Here is a 24,452-nt window from a genome sequence, read left to right on the forward strand (position 1 = left end):
AAAACGACCGGTTGGGTCGTTACATATATTATAATATAACATGAGATTTGGTTCCGAAAAAATTTGAATTTTATAGAGAAGTGTTATTTAATAAGGATGTTGTTATAGAGAGGTCTGACTGTAGTTGTATCTTATTAGTACTAAAGAAATATTTAGAGCACAAGTTGCATATTTTGTGCTATGAAGACTTTACCGGAAAAAAATCAGAAAACCCAAAAAAAATAAAAAAAACCCGAGAAAAATCGACATTGAAAAACCCGACTTTGTTGGTTTGGTCGGGTTTATAGATTTAAAAACCCACACCATCGGTCTGGTTTGATAATTGAAAAATCTGAACTAACTCAACCTATGTACACCCTAATCAGAGCTTTGCATGGCTCGATGACATTAACTATATTTTTTGAAAAATTCTATAATACCACTTTTTGCTACCAACACTAGTTTTAAAAATGCGTGTATGCCATCAAGGGTTGTGGTGGGATATAAGATCCATCCGTCCTCAATAAGAGGTCTCGAGTTCGAGTCTTGAGCATGGAAAAAATGCTATCAGGGAGCATTTTCGCCTTACATGGGCCATACGTGGCGCGAATTAGAATTAGCCGGAGCTCTAAGAAAGGAATTATTTCAACTTTGGACAAGAAATAAGAGGTTTTAGATTATTCGTAAAATTAAGGAGTGTAAATAATTATTTCAGGAAAAAGTAGGGGGCAACTTATGAATTTTCTTAAAGCTACATTATGTGCAAACACTGCCAATATAAGGTGAGTTCAAACGATTTATACTAATATTACTTTGAACAAACATATAGGTCATAGCATCCCCGCAAATTCCGATGTCAACGGAAAAATCGAAACAACCATACGTGGGTGTTTATGTGTCATCCCTAAAAAGAAATAAAAAACTTGAAAAAGTTAAATAATTATTTTACAGTATATTGTGGTTTTAGTCCAATAACTGTTGAGAAATTTTTGCTGTGAGATCTAGGAACATAATTTTACCTTCAATTCGTTGAATGTGCGTTTTTTATCCCTTCACTTGTGAATTCCCCCAAATTAAAAAAGAAAAAAGAAAAAAATACACTAAGAAGCATCTTTCAAAAAGTATTTGAAAAAATGATGTTACTCTTGTTTATTTCATATATAGCATATTCTTTTATAATATTAGCATATGGTAAAGATTATGTGCACAGCTAAGGAGTAACATAAATTATGGGATCAATTTTATCCTTATTTATTTTCTTACATTCTCTCTCCTCATATTTTTCTATTCTAAATTTTAGTTGCTAGATTTAGAATTCAAATCTCTCTCTCTTTTTCTATTCTAAATTTCTTCCCTTTAATTTAGCATTTTAAAATATTCTTTGAATATTTGTAGTACTTTATATATATATATATATATACATATATATATATATATGTATATATATATATATATATGTATGTATGTATGTATGTAGATTTGGCAGAGTCCTTACCCCACTAGACACCAAATAGTTGAAAGAAATGAACAAACAATTTAAGACTACTATACACTGCAACATAAACTGAAAATGTCAGGTAATAATAGTTAACACCCTGTAACATATTTACCATTGTATCAATGGTTGCAGAATCAGTAACGGGTGGCTGTTGCTTCTCAAGCAGTTCATCTGCCAAATCATTAGCGTGGTCTCCATTTCTTCCGACTTGGTGTGGATATACTTCATACAAGATAGGAACTGCAAGAATTAAAGCAACTGATGAATGAAACAGGATATGCAGTACGAGAAAATGGCAATGTCAGCATGGAGGAGAGACTTCCATTGTTCAAACTTGTGGGTGAGGAGAAAAGATTCATCATTCTCAAACCATCACAATGACAACTAAAGAATCGTTAAGAACCATAGGATAGAACCAAACCTACCATCATGACTATTGTGAATCAAATCTGCTACTTCTTCAGCATTCTGCACACTTCTGGTTCGGGAGAGAGAACTCTTGGATATGACACTTGAATTTGGACAGACGTGGAGACCATTTTTTTCTTTCGAACTGGATGAGGCTGGCTTTGTCTTCATTTTTAGTGATGGCATTTGATTTGTATGTGGAATATCTAGCACAATCTTGATTTGAAAGCATCAGTGGGGATTCAAAACCCCTTCAGACAAAGAGCATCAGCCACAAGAGACTGTTGTCAAAGAAAATTGAAAGAACTTTAGAATGCATGGCTATGCCAGGAGGTTCACATATAAATAAGTAGACGAGGTAGCACTGTGTTTATAATTTATAGTCATCAACTGTATGCAGTGAAATATCTAAAAGAAATAGCACTCAAAATGAACTTTGCGAAACCAATAACCTAAATCACTTAAATATAAGGAACAGAGGCATTTAAACAGAAGGTCATTGCCCTTTCAACTTCATCCCCTCCTTTCATATACCATGCTTCAACTGAGCTCTCTACAGGAGCATAACTTCGAAAATCTGGAAACACTGAAAGTTCTACAGTTTAAGAATTATGCTAACCAGATGCATAGTGGATGTCTTGAACCCACTATCAAAAGAAACCTTGGTTGTTCGGTGCACCCGTGAGGTGCCTATGTGTATAGATGATTGGTGTTCTTTCGTCGAGAACCATATTTTGGTGTAGGTTCTCTACTTTTTGGTATATGGCTTGTATGCGGGATTTCTCCCATCATTAATAAAATTATTTACCTTCTGTGGAAAAAAGAAACCTTGGTTATATCCCCGGCTCATTCACTAGCTGACCTTCCTAGACGAAAATTACCTTTTACTCATTTTTTGAGCACACAATATTATCTACTCTTAAACCAAGTCTCCCCATTACCTTTCTTTCCCCAAATACCAACACTGTGTTCTGTTAATCTGTTTTGAACTTCCACAAGAAAAAACCCCTGTTGTCATAAACCACGCCTAAATTCGACTATTGGCTGAAGCAAAATCAAGGATATCTTTATAGATACTTTCCTGCATTGAATAATTCCCTCCCATCCAAGCATGAATAACAAATTTATAACAACAATTTGCTAATGTTGGACCACCTTGTTTTAACAAAAATTACAAAAGTGGTGAAATTACACCATCTAATCAGTTTTCTGTAAAGATGGATAATAAGACCAAGTTTTTTTTTTTTTTGCTCGACTCCTTTAATTTGGGGGTTTCCTCACTAACCCATCAAAATTGCACCCGCCATAAAAAGACCCAATTCGCACCACCAAGACATACATAAACCTTCTTCACTACTTGTATAGGCTTGACGGAGTTAATCTGGATTGAGAGTCTTTTTGTCTCAATCAATCAAGAACGCTTCAACTGGATACATTCACTTATTTCACACAATTCGTTTGGTCATACTTTTTCCTCTTTACTCGCACAATATATATATCTATTTACTCCACACTTCATCTTTGGGCAATATCTGCCTAAGTAAAAGCTTAATTCCCCAAAACATTAGAAAAAGTATACAAAAAATGAAAGCTTTATCATTCCCATGACAAAACAAAGATAATATGCTACTTCTGACACCTTTGAAGTCAACCATGTAAAGACCGATTTTTTATCAGAACCCAGTAAAGACAACAGTGAAAACTTTATTTTTCCTTTGATCTTTCCTCCCAAAATCATGAAAACCCAAACTTACCATCAAAGTAACCTAATTCAGACCTATCAAGAAACCTATAAACCACCTCACCACCCATACACTCCAAGGAAACCATCTTTAACTAAGATCTACGTGAAGAAAAGTTCAGTTTTCCTCAGTTGTCTGAAATTTAATAAAAATCAAGCTTATACTCAATTTCTTTTCTTTCTTTTTATTATGAAACCAGTATACTACACATGTGCTCAAGAAATCACTCTTTATTCCACAGAGAAATACTCTATATCTCCACAATATATTCAGAAGGTAATTAAAAATCAAAATTGTATTCATAAATTCTAAAAATATGAAAATTTACCAGTAATGAAGTTCTTATTCATAAAAAATCTAAAAATTTCACGACAAGAGAAAACCCAAAACCCCAAAATAATTCAACGTAAACCCAGAAGACCACAAAGTCAACTTCAAGCAACTTTCAGCAATTCAACCAAGGAAGCAGCACCACATAGTTACAGCACATAATCCAACAAATAATCAACAGATCACCAAACCCTAGAAGTCCAGCCATACCTCAAAATTCAAAGTTCAAAAACAGCTCAACTACCAACTTTAACAAAACATTTCATGGAGGAGAGTTGGAGGAGAGTTAATTCAGATAAGTACACAGAGATAGTCAACATAGAGATACAAATTATTGTATCTATAGGTCTCTATATTACCTGGTAGAGACACCAGTTGCTCTCTCTCTCTCTCTCTCTAGACGCGCGCTTTTCTCTCTCTTTGGCTCCTTCTTTGTGTATATATAGAAAGATAGCAGGAAGAGGTCTGATTGTCTACGGCCGGCACTAGTGATCATCTTTTGTACCACAGTTGTACATAAAGAATGTGAACGGACTGACGTCTCAATTTGACGTAATAAATTTAGAAAGAATTACAGCCCTTCTCTATTTGCATCTATACCCGCTTTTTGTGCCACATTTTAACCTGTGCCCGTTTTGCAAAAAAAATTACAAGCGTATCCGCTGTTTCACATAATTTCAGCATGCGGGCTAAAGTAGCAAAGGCAATCACACAAAACTTCAGCATTTTAGTAGCCGGGCCTGAAGTTCAGCTCTAGAGCTGAAGTTTCTGTTTTGTAACTCGCGAATTATTTTATAAGTTTTTGTTTAGTAACCGGAAAATTCATCTCTAGAGCTGAAGTTTGCCAGTGATAAAATAAAAACTTCAGCTCAAGAGCTGAAGTTTTATTTTATAAGTTTTTGTTTAGTAATCGGGAAACTTCAGCTCTAGAGCTGAAGTTTTCCAGTTATAAAATAAAAACTTCAGCTCTAGAGCTGAAGTTTTTGTCTTTGTGACCGGAAAACTTCAGCCATAGAGCTGAAGTTATTTAGTTCATTGTATGTTTACTACCCCAAATAACACTCTTTTCACATAAACTTCAGCTATAGTTTTATTTAATTACTACTAATTATTACCCCACAAACTACAAAACCTTCAATTTACTACATTATCAACAATTGTAGTATTCTACGCAAGGCAAAGAAGAAAGAAGAAGATGCATTCTGTGAAGGAGAAAGTAAGCAGCACATCGAAGAAAGGGAGCTGAAGTTTTTTAAAAAGTGAGTACAAGTTAAAAGTTTTAAAAAAAAATGGGTATAGATTAAATGGGGGCGACCAAATAGGAAGCCCCGTGCAATTTCTACTAGCCTAACAGCCCAACCGAAAATGGCCCAGATTTGAAGCTCTTACCCTATTTAGCCCATGTTGTACATAAATTGAAAGAAACTTTTCATCCTTTAGCCCACTATTAAAGATACACTTTTAGGGTTTTATTATTTTGTTCTTTCTTCCCAGCACACAAAATTCTCTCACCGCCTCTCGCTTCTTTCTTTCCACCCACATAGATCCCTCATGCTCTCTTAACCTAGCCCCCGCTATTCCCTCTCCCCTACCCCCTACGCGGTTCTGCCATCAATCGATCGAAGAAGGCACGGGCTCCTACTCCGTCGTCCATGGTGGCAAGTGGAAGAATATTGAATATTTTTGAAACTGGGTCTGACTCTTTGCAGTTTGAAACCTTAATTTTCAATGTCTGGTTGAGCTCCGAGGAGAAAAGATCGGAAGCTAAATCATTGATTCCCAAGTTATTGATTCGGAAGCTAAATCGGAAGTTTGAAACCTTAAGTTCCAAGTTATTGATTCCCGTGATATGTGTGTTGTCCTCCTTGAAGTCTCGAATCTGAAATTGGGTGTATCGTATCTGTGCGTTGAATTCCAAATCGTTGGCGCAAAATTGCTAACCTATATACGAGTTGAATCATCCAATACCTTCTACTACAACTCGAGGCTTGGATAAAAATCATAACTATGTAGCAGTTTATAGAAACACTGTATAATAGTGTATAATTGTGTATATGAATATACAAACACCTCTTATACACTATTATACATGTTTATACAAGTTATACAGTATTGTATAATTGTGTATAAATATGTATATTTGTGTATAATATTGTATAATTATATATTTTTTCGGTTTATAAGGATGTATATACATTGTTAGTGTGCAAGAGGCCTCTATGGAAGTTTGACACTTCCTTCTCTTCTTCTTTTTCGTGTATGTGTTGTATAAAAAAGATTTGTACGCGTTGGAGGGATTCTACTATTCATTTACCAAGTTTTTATTTTTCTTTTATCCTGTTGGATTGCTTCAGCAATTGCACATAATAGTATATGAAAACAACTAGTTGTATAAAGAGGGAGCAATAATCGTAGTTGATTGTGTAAAATAAGATGTCTTTCGAGAATTAGCCTATTATTTTTGGGCTAGATTTGCAAAGTGGTATCTAGGCTATTATGTTGCAAGTCAGGTGTGTGAGTTGTATTTATGTGAAATTATCCCATAAATTTAGCATTTGAACGTGCTCGTTTATGTTTATCTCAAAACCCTTTTTTTGGGGGTTATTTATCAACAGTCTGATGGATCTGGATAAACAGTCAACGATCAATACTTTAAATCTAAAAGCGATAAAAAATTTATTCAATTTAAAAATAAAAAAATTCAAACTTCAAGTAGTAATAAAAACAAAGCCCCGAGTGAAGAAAACAATCATAAAAAATGATGATTCATATAAATTTTTGACTAGTTTATCTTTTCATTTGACGCTTAAGAGGTGAAATAAAATATTCTTCGGAGGAAAAATATATTATTTCCTTGTTGCAAACTAATAAAAATATTACTCCAAATTAGAAATTTTCATCTCAATATAGAAAATTAATATCCAAAAAGTTTCTTATTAAAATTTAACATAATTGCATTCAAATACAATGAGCTTTTGGGATTGAAAAGTAAAAAAAACTCCATTGGTCGTGAATATTCACTCTCTTTTTAATTTTTCCAAACTATTGTGTAATTAAAAAAAAAGAAGAGCAAAATACAACATTAGTCGTTCGGTCAAAACTAATTGTATTCGCTAGCCAATGTGTGTGTGTAATGCACATATATTCAACAAAATAATTTTATCGGTTATTATTTTTGGAAACGACTAAAAATATATATTTCTCTTAAAAAATTCTAAAACTATTATCTTTTACAAATACTTTATTTGAGATGCACCCCAGTTTTCCTTATTTTATTTACGAAAAGTAATGTAATATAACTTCATGGCCCGATCTGCTAAAAAATATTTCTAATATATTAATTATTCAAGGCATTTACCGGTAATTTTATAAATTAAATTAGGACAATTAGTTTGAGGAGTGAATCATATATTTTCAAAGACCACACAACTAATGAGGTTATATTTATATAACACTATTGCTACAATTTAAGAACAAAAAAACTTTTTTTATACCACAACTTTTTTCTCTACATAGATTAGATTGTTTAAATTATAAAACATTACAGTACAATTATGGTAGACTTTTGTCTAGTTCAAGTTATGTAAATTTCATTTTAAAAACAGTAAAAATTAAAACTTAAAATTTGAAAGGTTAACCCTCCTACGTCAAATAACTTAATTCTTGTTGTGTTGTAAAACTAGAAAAAGAAAGGAAAAAAGAGGTCAAAGATTGTAGCGGCTATGCAAAATGTTGTGGTGGGCCATGATTAAGTGAGTTGTCTGGATTGAATAAATGGCTGGGATTGAGTCCGCAGGATGAGCTTGACTGATCGATATTTGCCACGCGGAAAAGCTAATCATATCATAACAACGAGTTGACACGTGTTTCTTTCCCAGAAAGAGAGCAGTCATAAAGGAAATGGCTGCTTTACGTGTCTTTTTAGAACGTGTCCGATACGCTCCTAAAATGTGCTCCAAATTGAAATGAAATGAACGGCACTTGTTGCTTTTTTTTTTTTTTATGAGAAAATTGGACATCTGTTGTAAAAACTATAAAGCAAATATATCTAAGATAAGTATGAAAAAATTGATATATTATTTAACTTCAAATGGATGTATATAATGATCCGAAATCTCCTTTATTTATAGATGAAAGAAAGTTGTTGTGTAAGCTGTAGCCGTATGCTGCTGTGAAAGCTGGTTGTAAGTTGCTACTGCAAGCTGCTTGTAAGCTCCTACTGCAAGCTGCTGTGTAAACTTCTTGTAAGTTGTTATTGTACCAGCTATAGATAATCTTCTACAATAGGTAATATTTATCCACAATGAAGTATCGAAATGATAAGCTTCTTCAGGAGGTTTATTTTCAGTAGAGTACAAAATAGATAAACGTATTTACGGCGGAGTCCAATTTGAATAAGCTTCTTCAGGAAGCTTATTTACAACAGAGTACTAAATAGACATCCACAATATAATATAAACACTCCCCCTTGGATGTTCATTAAAGATAATGTGTCTCATTAAAACCTTATTAGGAAAAACCCCGTGGGAAAAAATTCCTAGTGAAGAAAAAAAAAGTACACATATTTAGTAGTAATACGCATTGCTAGCTGTCTCATTAAAAACCTTATAAGGAAAACTCTGTAGGAAAATCTTAGTAAGAGAAAAAGAGTACAACGTGTATTTTACTCCCCCTGATGAAAACCTTGTTTCAAATATTTGAGTCTCCGTATTCCAATCTTGTATACCATCTTCTCAAAAGTTGAAGTTGGTAAAGATTTAGTGAATAAATCTGTCGGATTGTCACTTGAACGGATTTGCTGCACATCGATATTACCATTCTTCTGGAGATCATATGTGAAGAAAAACTTTGGTGAAATGTGTTTCGTTCTATCTCCATTTTGATTCCTCCCTTTAATTGGGTTATGCATGCAGCGTCGTCTTCGTGTAAAATTGCGGGTCTTTTATCACATTCCAACCCACATTTTTCTCGAATAAAATGAATTACTGATCTCAATCATACGCATTCCTTACTTGCTTCATGAATAGCTATTATCTCAACAAGATTTGAAGAAGTAGCAACAATAGATTGCTTTGTGGAGCGCCATGATATGACAGTACCTCCATATGTAAACACGTACCCGGTTTGAGATCGAGCTTTATGGGGATCAGATAAATAATCTGCATCTGCATAACTAACAAGATCTGCACTGCTTTTGTTAGCATAAAACAAACTCATATCAAGAGTTCTCTTTAAATATCGCAATATATGCTTAATCCCGTTCCAGTATTTCCGTGTAGGAGAAGAGTTATATCTTGCTTGTAAATTAACAGAAAGTGTTATGCCATGCCTTGTAGCATTAGCAAGATACATAAGTGCACCAATTGCACTGAGATAGGGCATTAGGACCAAGGAGTTCCTCATCCTCTTCTGGAGGTCGGAACGGATCATTATTCACTTCAAGTGATCGAACAACCATTGATGTACTCAATAGATGCGCTTTGTCGATGTAAAAGTGTTTAAGACCCTTTCTGTATATGCGGATTGATGGATAAAGATCATGTCTGCTAAATGTTCAATTTTCAGAGCAAGACAAAGTTTTGTCTTTCCAATATCTTTCATCTCAAATTTTTTCTTAAGATATTCAATTGCCTTTTGGAGCCTTCTGGAGTTCCAACAAAATTTATGTCATCAACATAAACAGCAAGTATAACAAATTTTGATGCCATTTTCTTTATAAAAATACATGGACAAATAACATCATTTATATAATCTTGTTCCAACAAATATTCACTAAGGAGATTATACCACATGCACCTAGATTGTTTTAATTCGTGCAAAGATTTTTGTAATCCAATCGAGTACATTTCTCGAGACTTTTTATATGCTTCAAGCATTTTAAATCCTTCATGTATCTTTAAATTTGATCAAATGAGTCATATAGGTTATGACTTGAATTTAAATGGCATGACATCTTCAGGTGTTTGGACTACAGGTCCGATCCTCATAATTTTTTACTATATTGTGCATTATATTGTATCAAATATATCGTCAGTGATTATTTTGTATCGGTTCTCAAGAGACATAACTTGTTGAGATCTCATCGCTTTCTTTATTTTCAGGTACCTGAACTTCTTCTGGAGTTTCATGAAATATTATATCGTGGGCTCTTCTAGAGCTCATTTCCTCCTTGTTATGATCATTTTGATCATTTGCTCCATCTTTTTCAAGGATTATTACCTTTGGAACCGATTGGTCTACCGCGCTTCATGAGTGCATTAAACTCTATCCTTCAAGGACTTTAATTTTAATAGGAACATTTGCAGCTGAAACGTGATATTTAATTTTGGATCAACAAATGCTTCTGGAATTTGACTTGAATTATCTTCTGAATGAGGATCATACTAATGATGATTTGATTCATATAACATATTTTTCAGCTGCTTATTCCATCCCCCTAATGTTAGAAAAACTAACATATATCTCCAATCTTCTTTGGGAAACCTATCTTTGTGCGTTGTGGTAGAGAAATTAATCATATATCACGCATCAAAAATTAATTATAAAAATATTTGGTTTTTGATCCGGAACCAATTGTGAGGGAAGGACTTATCATATTTTGTCGGTCTGATGCATACAAGTGTTGTTGTATGCAATTTAGAAAATGTTAGACCAACACATAAAGCTTTGTTCTCATAAGCAATAGTTTAGTCATTAATAGGAGGTATACAATGCTAAACCAACTTGGATATAAACCAGCATTATCAAGAAGAACTGTCTTGATTGCATAATCCGAAAATTATGCTCTTAATTGAGAAAAATAATTTTAAATGTCAAACTGCAGGTTGAAAATAAACACACATGTAACCATCTCATATATGCATCTATAAGTGGTTGACATGATGGGTGAATGTGCCCATATTCACCCTTTATATATTCTAGAATTCAAGGGTCTTAGTCCCGACTCTAGCTGGTATAATCAATTTATTATGAGAACAAGCAACACAAGAGAATTCTTGAAGAATCTATCTGAATTCTTAATTAGCTCATCATATTTAAACCAGATGGCAATATTGGTTATACCAACTAATAACTTATTTGCACTTAGAAAACTTCAAGTTTATCATGATATGCATTATCTTTCAGTAAACTTCTGGTTTATAATGACATAAACTTTTGCATAAGTAAATGTAACGACCCGGCTAGCCGTTTCAAGAGTTGTAGCCCTGTTCCCCTATTTCTTGCTTCTTATGTGTTCTACAACTGTATTATGATTTATCGGGTTGGTTGGTTCGGGTTCGGAGTGATTTCAGAGCGAATTGAGACACTTAGTCTCTTAATTAAAAGCTTAAGTTGGAAAAGTTGACCGGATGTCGACTTATGTGTAAACGACCTCGGATTTGAATTTTGATGATTCTGTTAGCTCCGTTAGGTAATTTTGGACTTAGGAGCACGCCCGGATTTTGTTTTGGAGGTTCGTAGTAGAATTAGGCTTGAATTGGCGAAAATTGTAATTTTAGAAAGTTTGACCGAGGGTGGACTTTTTGATGTCGGGGTCGAATTGGATTTTCAGAAGTTGGAGTAGGTTCGTAGTGTCATTTATGACTTATGTGCAAAATTTGGGGTCAATCTGACGTGATTTGATAGGTTTCGGCGTCGTTTGTAGAAATTGTAAATATCAAAGTTCATTAGGCTTGAATCCGTGTGTGATTCGTGTTTTTGATGTTGTTTGAGGTTATTTGAGGGTTTGATTAAGTTCGTAGACTAATTTTGTATTATGATTTACGACTTCTTGGTATGTTTGGTTGAGGTCTGGGGGCCTCGGGTTGATTTCGGGTGGCTAACGGACATGGTTTGGAATTGGTGAAGCACCTAAAGTGCTGCTGCTACTGGTGTAACCGCACCTGCGGAGTGGGCACCGCAGGTGCGACCCCACAGAAGCGGGCATGAATCGCAGAACCGACCAAGGAAGAGTTGGGCAGAGGTCGCAGGTGCGAAGACTATCCCGCACCTGCGATGGTCGCAGAAGCGAGATGGATCCGCAGGTGCGATGTATTTTCCGCACCTGCGATATGCACAGATGCGGTCCAGTGCTAGCAGAAGCGGAGGCAGCTGGATAAGTGACTTCTGCAGAAGCGGCTATGCAGGTGCGGATAAATGGCCGTAGGTGCGAAAAGCCTAGGTAGAAGGTTTAAAAACAAGGGTTTGCGATTTTGGTCTCATTCCAACATTTTGAACTCGGACTTAGGCAATTTTGGAGAGGATTTTCGAGGGAATTATTGAGGTAAGCTTCTGGCACTCGTTTTTTATCATAAATCTTGATTCCCTATTGTTTTTCCCACCTAGATTGTGTGGTGTTGAGGTGAAATTTGGGGGTTTGAGGCTAGGGATTTGGAGAATGAATTTTGGGGATTTGGATGACCATTTGATGTCGGATTCTGGTAAATTTGGTATGGTTAGACTCGTGAGTGAATGGGCTTTCGGGTTTTGTGAATTTTTTCTGATTTTGAGACGTGGGCCCGGGGGCCAGGTTTGAGCCGATTTTGGATTTTGGATATAATTTAGTAGTTTTCTTGTAGAATCGATCCCTTTAGCCTATATTAATTGTATTGTACTGCTTATGGCTAGATTTGGGACGTTTGGAGGCCGATTTGAGACGCAAGGGCTTTGCAAAGTAGAGTTTTGCCCGAATTGAGGTAAGTGACACTTTCAAACTTGGTTCTGAGGTTTCAAAACCCCGAATCATGTGTTATTTGACTAGTATTGAGGTAACACATGCCAAGTGACAGGTGTGCGAGCCTGCACCGTGAGAATTGTGGCCTGGTTGGTTCCATGGCCTGTATAGTGATACTATCTTGTTGATATCCGTGTTTTCATTGTGTGATAAAGTAATTGAATGTCAATCATGCTAGATATCATGTTTAGGCTTTATGACGGTACTGTTGGGACCCATAATGGTTGTTTCTTGTTGTCATTTTACTGATTTTATAGATATTTCGTACTTAGTCATATAAATGTATTTCATATCATATCTCAGTCTCAGTTGTCATTTATTGATTCATCATATTATTGTTTCGGGCTAGTTTTATGATATTTTGAGCCCGTGAGTGAGACTAGAGAGATTGATGACTGAGTGAGGCCGAGAGCCTGATTATGAGTGACAGTTATGGGATCAGGTTGCACGCCGCAATGGTTATACTGATTTATGATAGCGCTTGGGCTGTAGGAGCCCCTCCAGAGTTTGTACACACCCCCAGTGAGCGCGGATGTTATTATTGATGGATAGATCTTCCCTGGACATGGATCTTGTCCGAAGTAATTGATACCTGGAGATGGATCTTCTCTATAGGGCTGGATTAGCCTTCCTCGGTACTGGGTGACTTATAGTCAGTGATGTATATATTCCGGGATGGATCTTCCCTGGGCCGAATGGTCCATATACAATACCGAGTGGTTGAACATTTTAGAGTGTGAGCACATGAGGCTGACATCATGGTGCATCACATACAACATGTGCATTGGCATGTAAAGATAAAAGATTTATATTCTTTACATTGTTCAGATATGGTCTACTGCACTATTTGAGCTGTCTATTTACACTGAAAGCATGCCTACAATTTTGCACTATTAGTACTACTGTTAACTGTACTGGTTGAGTTCGTCACTACCTTTCAGTCCAAAGGTTGGACTTGTTACTTACTGTGTTGTATGTACTTACGTTACTCCCTGCACCTCGTGTGCAGATCCAGGCACTTTTGGTCACAGCGGCGGCTGCTGATTGAGGCATCAGAGTTTGGAGACTATCGCGGTAGCTGCATGGCGTTCGCGGGCCTTGACTCTCCTTCTTTATTCTATCTGTATTTTCAACTTTATTCTCTAGACACTGTAGTGGGCTGTATTCTTGTTTAGACGCTCATGTACTCTGTGACACCAGGTTTTGGGATGGATTGTATCGTACTTTGGATTAAATTCTGTTTGTAAAAAGGCTTTTCTTTAATATTAATTGCTTCCACCTTTATTTTAAAAGTGTTGTACTGTGTTAGAAATGTTGAGTTATGGCTTGCCTAGTTCCACGATAGGCGCCATCACGACGGTTATTTTTGGATCGTGACAAGTTGGTATTAGAGCCTAGGTTACGTAGGTCTCACGAGTCATGAGCGAGTTTAGTAGAGTCTTGCGAATCTGTATGGAGACGTCTGTACATATCTTCGAGATGCTGTAGAACCCTTAGGAAACTTCACATTCTTGAATTCTTGTCGTGTGAATCTATTGATTCTGGTAACTAAACTTCTATTATTCTATTCTCTCACAGATGGTGAGGACATGTACTATTGGGCAGGACAGACAGCCATCAGTACCACCAGCCAGGGCCGCGAGAGGCCGAGGTCGCGGTAGAGGTTGCGGTAGGCGCAGAGGTGCAGCTCGCACAACAGCTAGGGCAGCACCTGCAGATCTACCAGTTTCCCCAATTCAGGATTAGGTCCCAGTTGTGGAGGCGCCAGCGGGGCCAGCTCAGGCACCAGCTGTGCCCATTGTGATTCCAGGCCTTTAGGAGGCCTTAGCTGAGATTTTGACCGTGTGCACCAGTCTTGCTTAGGCGGTCTCTATTTCGACCGCAGCAGCCACTTCTTAGGCCAGGAGAGGTACTTAGACTCCCGCCGCCCGTACACCAGAGCAGGTGATGCAGGAACTCTAGACACCGGGGGCACCACCAGCCCATCCGGTTGCAGCTGATCCGGACTATGCGGTTTCTGCTATGCCTGATGATGAGCAGCGTAGATTGGAGAGGTTTGGGAGACTCCAGCCTCCATCTTTCAGTGGTACAGAGGGAGAGGATGCACATGGCTTCTTTGATAAGCGTCAGAGGATGCTCCGTACAATAGGTATTCTGGAGACCAGTGGGGTATCATTCACTACATTTCAGTTCTCTAGGGCTGCCTTCACCTGGTGGGAGGCTTATGAGAGGCGTAGGCCGGTCGGTGCAGTGCTACTTACATGGAATGAGTTCTCGGTTCTCTTCTTGGAAAAGTATGTGCCGCAGTCTCACAGAGGGGAGCTGCGCAGACAGTTCGAGCAATTGCGCCAGGAAGATATGACTGTGATGCAGTACGAGATGAGGTTTTCTAAGTTAGCCCGTCATGCGGTTTGGTTGGTTCCCACCTGTAAGGAGATGATCAGGAGGTTCATTGATGGTCTCACATTTCAGCCGCGGGTGTTTATGACTAGAGAGAGAGTGTCTGGTGCTACTTTTGATGAGGTTGTTGACATTGCTCGACAGATAGAGTTGGTCAGCAGTCAGGAGCGGGTTGAGAGGGAGGCCAAGAGGTCTCGTGGATCAGGTAGTTTTGGTGGTGTTCCTTCTAGAGGTCATTTCGACCACGGCAGGGGTCGTCCCTATAGGCATGCTCAGACGTCTCGTCCAGTTCACCGTAGTGCATCACTTGGCCATGGTTCTCACAGTTCACAGTAGAGTCAATCATCTCTCAGTGCCCTTCCAGCTCAGAGTTCGTCTCATGCACCATCAGCTCAGGGTTCATCTATGTCGGGTCCTTCTAGTAGTTATCCCAGTGCTCGGGGCTCCTTTTAGTCCCCACCGCCATTTGCAGGGAGAGGTTGCTTTGAGTGTGGAGATCTGGGTCATATCAAGAGGCATTGTCACCGCCTTTCAGAAGGTTCATCTTAACAGAGGAGTCAGCCTTCGACTTCCGCACCAGTTACTTCACCACCCACCCACCCAGCTCAGGGTGGAGCTCAGTGTCACGACCCAAACCTATGGGCCGCAACGAGCACCCGGTACCTTACTTAACAGAATAGCAACATAACATATCTTTCTTATTATACTTTCATTGACAAATGGACCAAACAAGTCGTCATGGGCTAACCAGAATAAACATAGGGGAATACTCAATATAGGACGACCCAACCTGATATAAAACCTTATAAATGTGATATACGGGCCTATAAGGCCAACATGATCATTTGTAAACTCAAAACATAGGCTGGCAAGGCCATACAAGCATTCGTATACATGACATCTGTCTACAAGCCTCTAAGAGTACACACTTAACATAAAGGTCGGGACAGGGCCCCGACATACCAAACAATACGCGTCTAAATCATACTGACCAAACAAGCAACTTCGGAGCAAATGGAGCGCACCAGCATCTTTCGCTAAGCTGATAGCCTACTTGGAGGACTCTCAACCTGTCTATCGGGACCTGCGGGCATGAAATGCAGCGTCCCCAGGCAAAAGGGACGTCAGTACGAATAATGTACCGAGTATATAAGGCACATAAATAAGTACATAAAAGACATAGAAGAAATATAGAGTAAATGACTCAACCTGTAAGTCTGGATAACTCTGTAAATCATGAAATACTTATAATGTCATGCATATGCGTATGAATGTCATGTCGTGCATAGGTACATGTGTTCATAACATCATCAATCCTCTGAGGGCATCCCGTCATATCATCTCGGCCACTGTGGGCAAAATCATCAACGTATACCAGCTGATCAGGTGGTGGTGCGTATATAACGCCGTAACCTTTCCCATATCCCATATACATATATATACGCGTATATAACGCCATCTGGTCATGGGTCAATGTGCATGTATAAATGCTTGAAATGCATATGAAATACATTAATAAATCTCTCGGTACGTCATAAGACCATTATGCCTCTGATTAATATCATGAAATAAACTTTACCAACTTACGTATTTTTGAGACCCATGAACAGATGATAGAATAATATGACACGTGTGAGAATAAGAATATACACATCTCTAGCATTTCTACGAATAGAGTAATTTATGGAAGTTGTGCACTTGCTCGTTTCGCTTGTGTCGTATAGATCATGCCAAAAAGAAAGAAGCGATAGCCTTAACATACCTGAGTCAATTCTCTTGACAATCCCTCTAACACCCATTAATTGCGACAAAACATGTGACGGCAAGATCGGAGTACGGAAAAATCCGTATGTTGTTGTAAGAAATCACGTTGCTATCGTCTACTCCTGTATGAATTTCGTGGCTTCTTGTTGCTTGTCTTGGACATACTTTTATATCTGTTTGCTGAAGAAGTCACATTTCCATCTACTCCATTAGAGAATCAATACACCAAATATGTTCTTTCTAAGCTTCATCAAATGGATTGTCATTGTAATAACGTCCAGCCATCACCAAAAAAACGCAATTGTGGAGAGATCTAGAAATGGAGATTTGAAGGTAAAATCTTGAAGAAGTAGGTGTTTAGATTTAGGGGATGGATAGATCCAATTATGTATTAATCACAATGAATTTACGTATTGTAATAGATTTATTTGTTTGTTTCTTTATGTGAAAGCAAGTTGTAATTCTACTTTTCCTTTGGGGAAATTCACGTGATAGAAAAGAAAAGAAAAGGTATGTGAGAAGTTATTCCCAATTAAGATACTAACAAAGTAGTCATCCAAAGGACCCTTACGTGGCAACTCAAGTTCTTTAACTCATCATGCACATTTGTGCCACTTGGCTTGGCTTAATTCCATGTGGCAATCCCAAAAATATCCTTATCCACTTAATCAATTATCTACATAATTAATAATTATTTCAATTTACTTAAAATACTACTCACTATCATGGTCATGTGGTACCTTGTATGTCATTAGTTCATAAATATCGGGTATCATAGCTCGGACCATATTTTATCCCCAAATTGCCAAACTTCGACGGAACTTATTTTCTTCGATTTGCTTACCCTCTCACCTTCATGAATTAACTTATCACTTGTTCGAAATATCGTAATACTTATAATCCCAAAATAAATCTCATTCGAACTTACGTCGATTAACTTACGACGAAACCTTAACGTACGAAAATGCGGAATGTAACATCTCATTTCCAAGCTTATATCAATTTACTTATGGCGTACTTCCATGTACGAAAATATGGGGTGTAACATCATTCGCCCTTTTGGAACATTCGTCCTCGAATGTTGATTAATGCACTAATCATTTTCATAACCTATTGCTCTTGCTAATACTTTAGTACTCTCCTTGCCATCTAGGCAACTGTTCGGCGAATAACTCCAATGGCCAGGGCATTCCCCTCTTTAGGCCTCTTTCTCACACCACGACTTGTGGTCGGAATCTTTCTAATCTTGTAACAGTTGCTAGCTTTTATCATGCAGCATGTACGACTCTGACTTTGTAAGTGCATCTATACGACTCTTCTCTCCTTTTTTCCTCCAGCTTTTAGCCAATCTCTAGGCCTCACTTTGTAAACATACACAGAGCTTGATAAGATGTACCTCTGGGCATCTATAGATATACTGAAGTCCTTTGCTCGATACCTTGTTAAACTTACGAATATTGCTATATCTTAACTCATAGACCCGATTATCCATTCGTATGACTTTACTGCATCTAAGTAGGTCATACTATACCATTTCAATTTATCATTGCTGAGGTCTTATGTAACACTGCTGCTAGGGCTCACGTCGCATCGAGGATCATTTGAAATGATTAGACTAATCCACTTAGGGGCGATACCATGCTTCTATAACCATATTTAATAGCATCCCAATGTGATTCACCTTACGTGGGTATTTTAATCCTGTACAATTCATGAAATCCCTTCGAATCATCACTCAATCGAAAGCCCTAACGTCATCCTTCATTTATCACAATTACACCCTCATTTTACTATCAGGGCAGCATTCCATCCTTTTTTTAAATGTTATTATTCTTAGACTCCTTTGGGTTCTTTCAGGCTATACTGAGCTTTCTGTAGTTTAGGGAAACCATCAGCGCTTTATTTTCCTGGGCTTAATTCCGAGGACTTATCCATTTCTCGTCACCTTCTTACTCGCCCTTTCTTGTCCTTACTCCTGTCTTCCTAAAACCTTGTCGCTTTACCATACTTACCTTAAAATCTTGCATCACATATTCTATCTCTTTCATGACCTCCCTTCCACATAGGTATAATTTATATCCACAGCTTGAAGCTCTATTATAATACTTGCACCTCTGGTGTATACACAATCCGGTAAGAGCTTCATACTGACTTCTTATAAGGCTAGTACTTTTCTGACTAGCTTTATCGTAAAGCCGTTATTGAATATGGCTACTGTATTGTCTCTCTTGTATCTCTGATATTAAGAGTGATTTTGCAATGTTCTCAATCACGGTGTCCATAATGTTCTAGGTCCAATAATCAAATTCCTAATTTGCTTAGTTGATGTAATTCTTTAGTTTCCTCTTCCTTCTGATCAGCCTTTATGTAGGCTTAAGCTATCTTTCGATCTGCGGCTCATGGAATTTAGTTATTACTTTAGCCTTTCATGGAGACTATGGAAAACCACGTTACAATCTTCCAATGATTCAATCCTTTGTCTATAATCTGGACCCAATTCCTTCTTTAACTTATACCGGAGTCTTCTACGGCTGATCATAAATCTAATAATTCATTTTGTTCCATCTCAACTTTCTTCAAACGTAAGCAATTGCTTTTCCTGGTCTTTTTGCCCCCTTGTTGCATGCATACTTAGCTTATCTGAGTTCTCACGCGTGTTGAAATTTTGTGCAACTCATATGGTCTCAAGTATTACTTTTGATTTTACTTCCTGTTCATATAGCCACTGTTGGTGCCAGTTTCTTATGGAGTGCATACAATGTTGTCTTGAGACTATTGTTATAAGATCATTTCTCCTTTAGGTCGTTGAGTTTAGGTTGAAGCCTTCTTCCTTATTTTCCCTTAGCTAGTATTTCATTGTGGTATTTAGGGAGGACCCTCTGATTCTTGTAAAGCTGTGAGCTTATTACATTGTATACTAAACTGACCTTTTGATGTCCTTTCCTTACCTATACTTATCTGTAGTTACTTACCTCTATGCCGTTGTGATTGTAGGGTTGCTTCTGAACTGATATTTTTACTGTCTTCACAGTGGCACTCTCTTTTATTTCCGTACCACTCATACGGTACCTTTTTAACTTCCCCAACTCCTATATTAATATATCTCAAGTATTATAATGTCATAACTACGAGGCTGAATTCCCCAGTTGGGGTTCACTCTATTTATCTTGCACGATCTATTGATTTGCCTGTATCCTCTTATCTACCCATAACTAGGCTCTTTCTGAATCAACTACTAACCACTCGTTGGACCACTATCATATCGATATTCCGTGTACTCTTTCTTGGGTTATTTCCTTTGTTTAACTTACCTCTCGCACTGGCTCCTTATTTATTAATGACATCCCAGGCAGGAACCCTTACTTCCTTTCCTTGACATCATGTTTGCATAATGTTCTAGAATTGTAGCATATCTATAGGATTTGAATAAGTGAAATCTCATCCCTTTTTCATCTTTGTCGCATTCTTCCTTTACCGTTCCATAATTACTAGAACTACTTAATTCAGACTTAGTGCCACATCACTCCATATTCCCCCTCTTTAGGAAGGTGCTAAGATTTAGTGCTACGATGATCTACGTATAGATGTTTTACCTCTTTATTTTTGGCTTCTTTTCACATCATCGATGATTCTTACTCGCCTTGTGGAAATCCTTCTATACCAAGGATAACAAAATTCCTTATTCACGAGGGCGACACCTAGTGTAACTGACACATATAGTCCCTCAAGCTTAACTTTGCTCCCATTGCTTGCTCTAGGGAAGCGTCCTCCTAAATGACCTTTAAGAGTTATTCTTCTATTTTCCATTCTATTATTGTCATAATGCAATCTCTAAAATTGTCATAATACCGACCATTATCAAATTACTCAGTTCCTAATTCATGCTTAGTTTACCTTATTCACCAGCCCATACTGATTTCTATTACTTTGGGGTCTAACTTTTCCTTTTGGTAATCGCGTTAGAGTTGCGAATTTATTTCTTGAAATGAGGAGGTAACTGTATGGCCTATACTCTTTTGTTGTCTTAAGGCCCATCACATCTCGTCTCTTTCTTCATTTGACTATAGATTCTGTAACACTCTACCATTGTCATCCATGTATTACATCTCACTGATAATGCTTCATTATCCCTCTTCGTACTTCCCTACTACTATTTCTATTTATCACTTTATTCTGAAAATTTTAACAAGACATTCTTTTGCCTTTACCTCCCCTTGCTCCATCCAGTGGCTTTTCGGGTTGCTTAACGTTCTCGCTGTACTAGGGACGCGAACCATACCAAGGTAATATTTTTTCCTTCCAGGCTTTCAGTGCTTATCTTCTGAATTTTGAATTTTTTATGCTAGTATTCACATCTAATTGTAATATTCTAGAGTGCACCATCTGGGTGTCTCACAAGGAGGCCTATTAGCACCTTTGTAATATCCTTCGGAAATGTCAACTAATAAAATAATCCATTCACCATTTTGGGTTACTCTAACCCCAGTCGGATCCTGATATCCCGTCCTTTTCTTAAACTACACTTGTTAGCCCCCAATAGGGCGTAACTGAGATGTGTGTGGTTAGTTATACATACCTCTATTACCGTTGAAGGTAACTCACAATTCTTATATCTCTCTTCCTAAATTGTAGATAATGTTCATCTCTACTAACTAGGTACCTAGTACCCTTCTCCACCTTGCTTCTTTTACTTGTTGAAACTTGTACCTTCTAATTTTTTCATTGCTTTTTACCATAAGAGTGGATAGATATTCTTGCCTTAGGGATCCTTATCAAGAAGCTTACACCTTTTAGTACACACATGATCTGCTGAAGACCTCATATTTACTTATCATAGGCATCATATAGAATCGAGTCCCTCTAACTCAATTCTTCCACATCCACATGCAATCTCTTACAAACTGTCTTTTTGGATGCAGGCAACGTCTTCTTACAAATAAAATAGAATTTAGGAATTTGAATTCCTACGACTGAGCTCTACCATATGATCTAGAGTAAGAAGAAAGAGTGACAGTCCTAAATGCCCTGTAGCCTCCTGCTTATAAGTGTGGTGCACGACACACCCATAAACAAGACTCTACTAGACACGGCTTGTAGACTCCCTAGAATAGAACTGCTCTGATACCACTTTTGTCACGACCCAAACCTATGGGCCGCAACGAGCACCTGGTACCTTACTTAACCGAGTAGCAACATGACATATCTTTCTTATTATACTTTCATTGACAAATGGGCCAAATGGGTCGTCATGGGCTAACCAGAATAAACATAGGGATACTCAATATAGAACGACCCAACCTGATATAAAAACTTATACATGTGATATACGGGCCTATAAGGCCAACATGATCATTTGTAAACTCAAAACATAGGCCAGCAAGGCCATACAAGCATTCGTATACATGACATCTGTCTACAAGCCTCTAAGAGTACACACTTAACATAAAGGTCAGGACAGGGCCCCGCCATACCAAACAATACGCGTCTAAATCATACTGACTAAACAAGCAACTCCGGAGCAAATGGAGCGCACCAACATCTTTCTCTGAGCTGATAGCCTACTTGGAGGACTCTCAACCTGTCTACCGGGACCTGCGGGCATGAAACACAGCATCCCCAGGCAAAAGGGACGTCAGTACGAATAATGTACCGAGCATGTAAGGCACATAAATAAGTACATAAAAGACATGGAAGAAATATAGAGTAAATAACTCAACCTGTAAGTCTGGATAACTCTGTAAATCATGAAATACTTATAGTGTCATGCATATGCGTATGAATGTCATGTCGTGCATAGGTACATGTGTTCATAACATCATCAATCCTCTGAGGGCATCCCATCATATCATCTCGGTCATTGTGGGCAAAATCATCAACGTATACCAGCTGATCAGGTGGTGGTGCATATATAACGCCATAACCTTTCCCATATCCCATATACATATATATACATATATATATACACGTATATAATGCCATCTGGTCATAGGTCAATGTGCATGTATAAATGCATGAAATGCATATAAAATACGTTAATAAAATCTCTCGGTACGTCATAAGACCATTATGCCTCTGATTAATATCATGAAATAAACTTTACCAACTTACATATTTTTGAGACCCATGAACAGATGATAGAATAATATGACACATGGGAGAACAAGAGTATACACATCTCTAGCATTTCTACGAATAGAGTAATTTATGGAAGTTGTGTATTTGCTCGTTTCGCTTGTGTCGTATAGATCATGCCAAAAAGAAAGAAGAGATAGCCTTAACATACCTGAGTCGATTCTCTTGACAATCCCTCTAACACACATTAATTGCGACAAAACACATGACGGCAAGATCGGAGTACGGAAAACTCCATATGAAATTTTATTGTAAGAAATCATGTTGCTATCGTCTACTCCTGTATGAATTTCATGGCTTCTTGTTGCTCGTCTTGGACATACTTTTGTATATGTTTTCTGAAGAAGTCACGTTTCCATCTACTCAATTAGAGAATCAATACACCAAATATGTTCTTTCTAAGACGAAAAGGGGTTCATTTCTTCTTCTTCTTCATCAAATGGATTATCATTGTAATAACGTCCAGCCATCACCAAAACAACTCAATTGTGGAGAGATCTAGAAATGGAGTTTTGAAGGTAAAATCTAGAAGAAGTAGGGGTTTAGATTTAGGGGTGGATAGATCCAATTATGTATTAATCACAATGAATTTATGTATTGTAACAGATTTATTTGTTTGTTCCTTTATGTGAAAGCAAGTTGTAATTCTACTTTCCCTTTGGGGAAATTCATGTGATAGAAAAGAAAAGAAAAGAAAAGGTATGTGAGAAGTTATTCCCAATTAAGACACCAACCAAGTAGTCATCCAAAGGACCCTTACGTGGCAACTCAAGTTCTTTAACTCATCATGCACATTTGTGCCACTTGGCTTGGCTTAATGCCATGTAGCAATCCCAAAAATATACTTATCCACTTAATAAATTATCCACATAATTAATAATTATCTCAATTTACTTAAAATACTACTCACTATCATGGTCATATAGTACCTTGTATGTCATTAGTTCATAAATACCGAGTATCATAGCTTGGACCGTATTTTATCCCCAAATTGCCAAACTTCGACGGAACTCATTTTCTTCGATTTGCTTACCCTCTCACCTTCACAAATTAACTTATCACTTTTTCTAAATAGCGTAATACTTATAATCCCAAAATAAATCTCATTCCCGAACTTACGTCGATTAACTTACGACAAAACCTTAACGTACGAAAATGCGGAATGTAACATCTCATTTCCGAGCTCATATCAATTTACTTATGGTGTACTTCCATGTACGAAAATATAACGTGTAACACTCAGTCAGCTCGGGATCTCCCTAGAGGGGGAGGCCGATTAGGTGGCGGTCAGGCCCGTTTCTATGCACTCCCTGCCAGACCAGATGCTATTGCTTCAGACACAGTGATCACAGGTATTGTCTCTGTATGTCATCGGGATGCTTCTGTATTATTTGACCCTGGTTCCACCTATTCATATGTATCATCGTATTTTTCATATTATTTGGATATGCCTTGTGAGTCTTTAGCTTCATCTGTTCATGTATCT

General features: G+C 37.5%; 1 protein-coding gene across 2 annotated transcripts; it reads right to left on the bottom strand.

Moving 5' to 3' along the window:
• On the bottom strand, positions 1,459-4,378 carry LOC109226613. 2 transcript variants are annotated; one of them, XM_019391432.1, is made up of 3 exons: positions 4,317-4,378; positions 1,903-2,166; positions 1,459-1,717 (listed from the first exon to the last, which is right to left on the bottom strand). In XM_019391432.1, the coding sequence occupies exons 2-3, from the start codon at positions 2,069-2,071 to the stop codon at positions 1,479-1,481; spliced, it is 408 nt and encodes a 135-aa protein (XP_019246977.1). In that variant the 5' UTR covers positions 2,072-2,166; positions 4,317-4,378; the 3' UTR covers positions 1,459-1,478. The 2 variants fall into 2 exon arrangements, with proteins under 2 accessions (XP_019246977.1, XP_019246978.1); XM_019391433.1 differs by lacking the exon at positions 4,317-4,378 and adding an exon at positions 4,168-4,287.

The sequence above is a fragment of the Nicotiana attenuata genome, chromosome 6 (assembly GCF_001879085.1).
Source record: "Nicotiana attenuata strain UT chromosome 6, NIATTr2, whole genome shotgun sequence".
NCBI lineage: Eukaryota > Viridiplantae > Streptophyta > Magnoliopsida > Solanales > Solanaceae > Nicotiana > Nicotiana attenuata.

Excerpts from the sequence above, each read along its gene's own strand:
- LOC109226613 (XM_019391432.1), bottom strand. The coding sequence starts at position 2,071 with ATGCCATCACTAAAAATGAAGACAAAGCCAGCCTCATCCAGTTCGAAA. Across the intron at positions 1,718-1,902 it reads GATTCACAATAGTCATGATG|TTCCTATCTTGTATGAAGTA; the intron begins GTAGGTTTGGTT and ends TAATTCTTGCAG.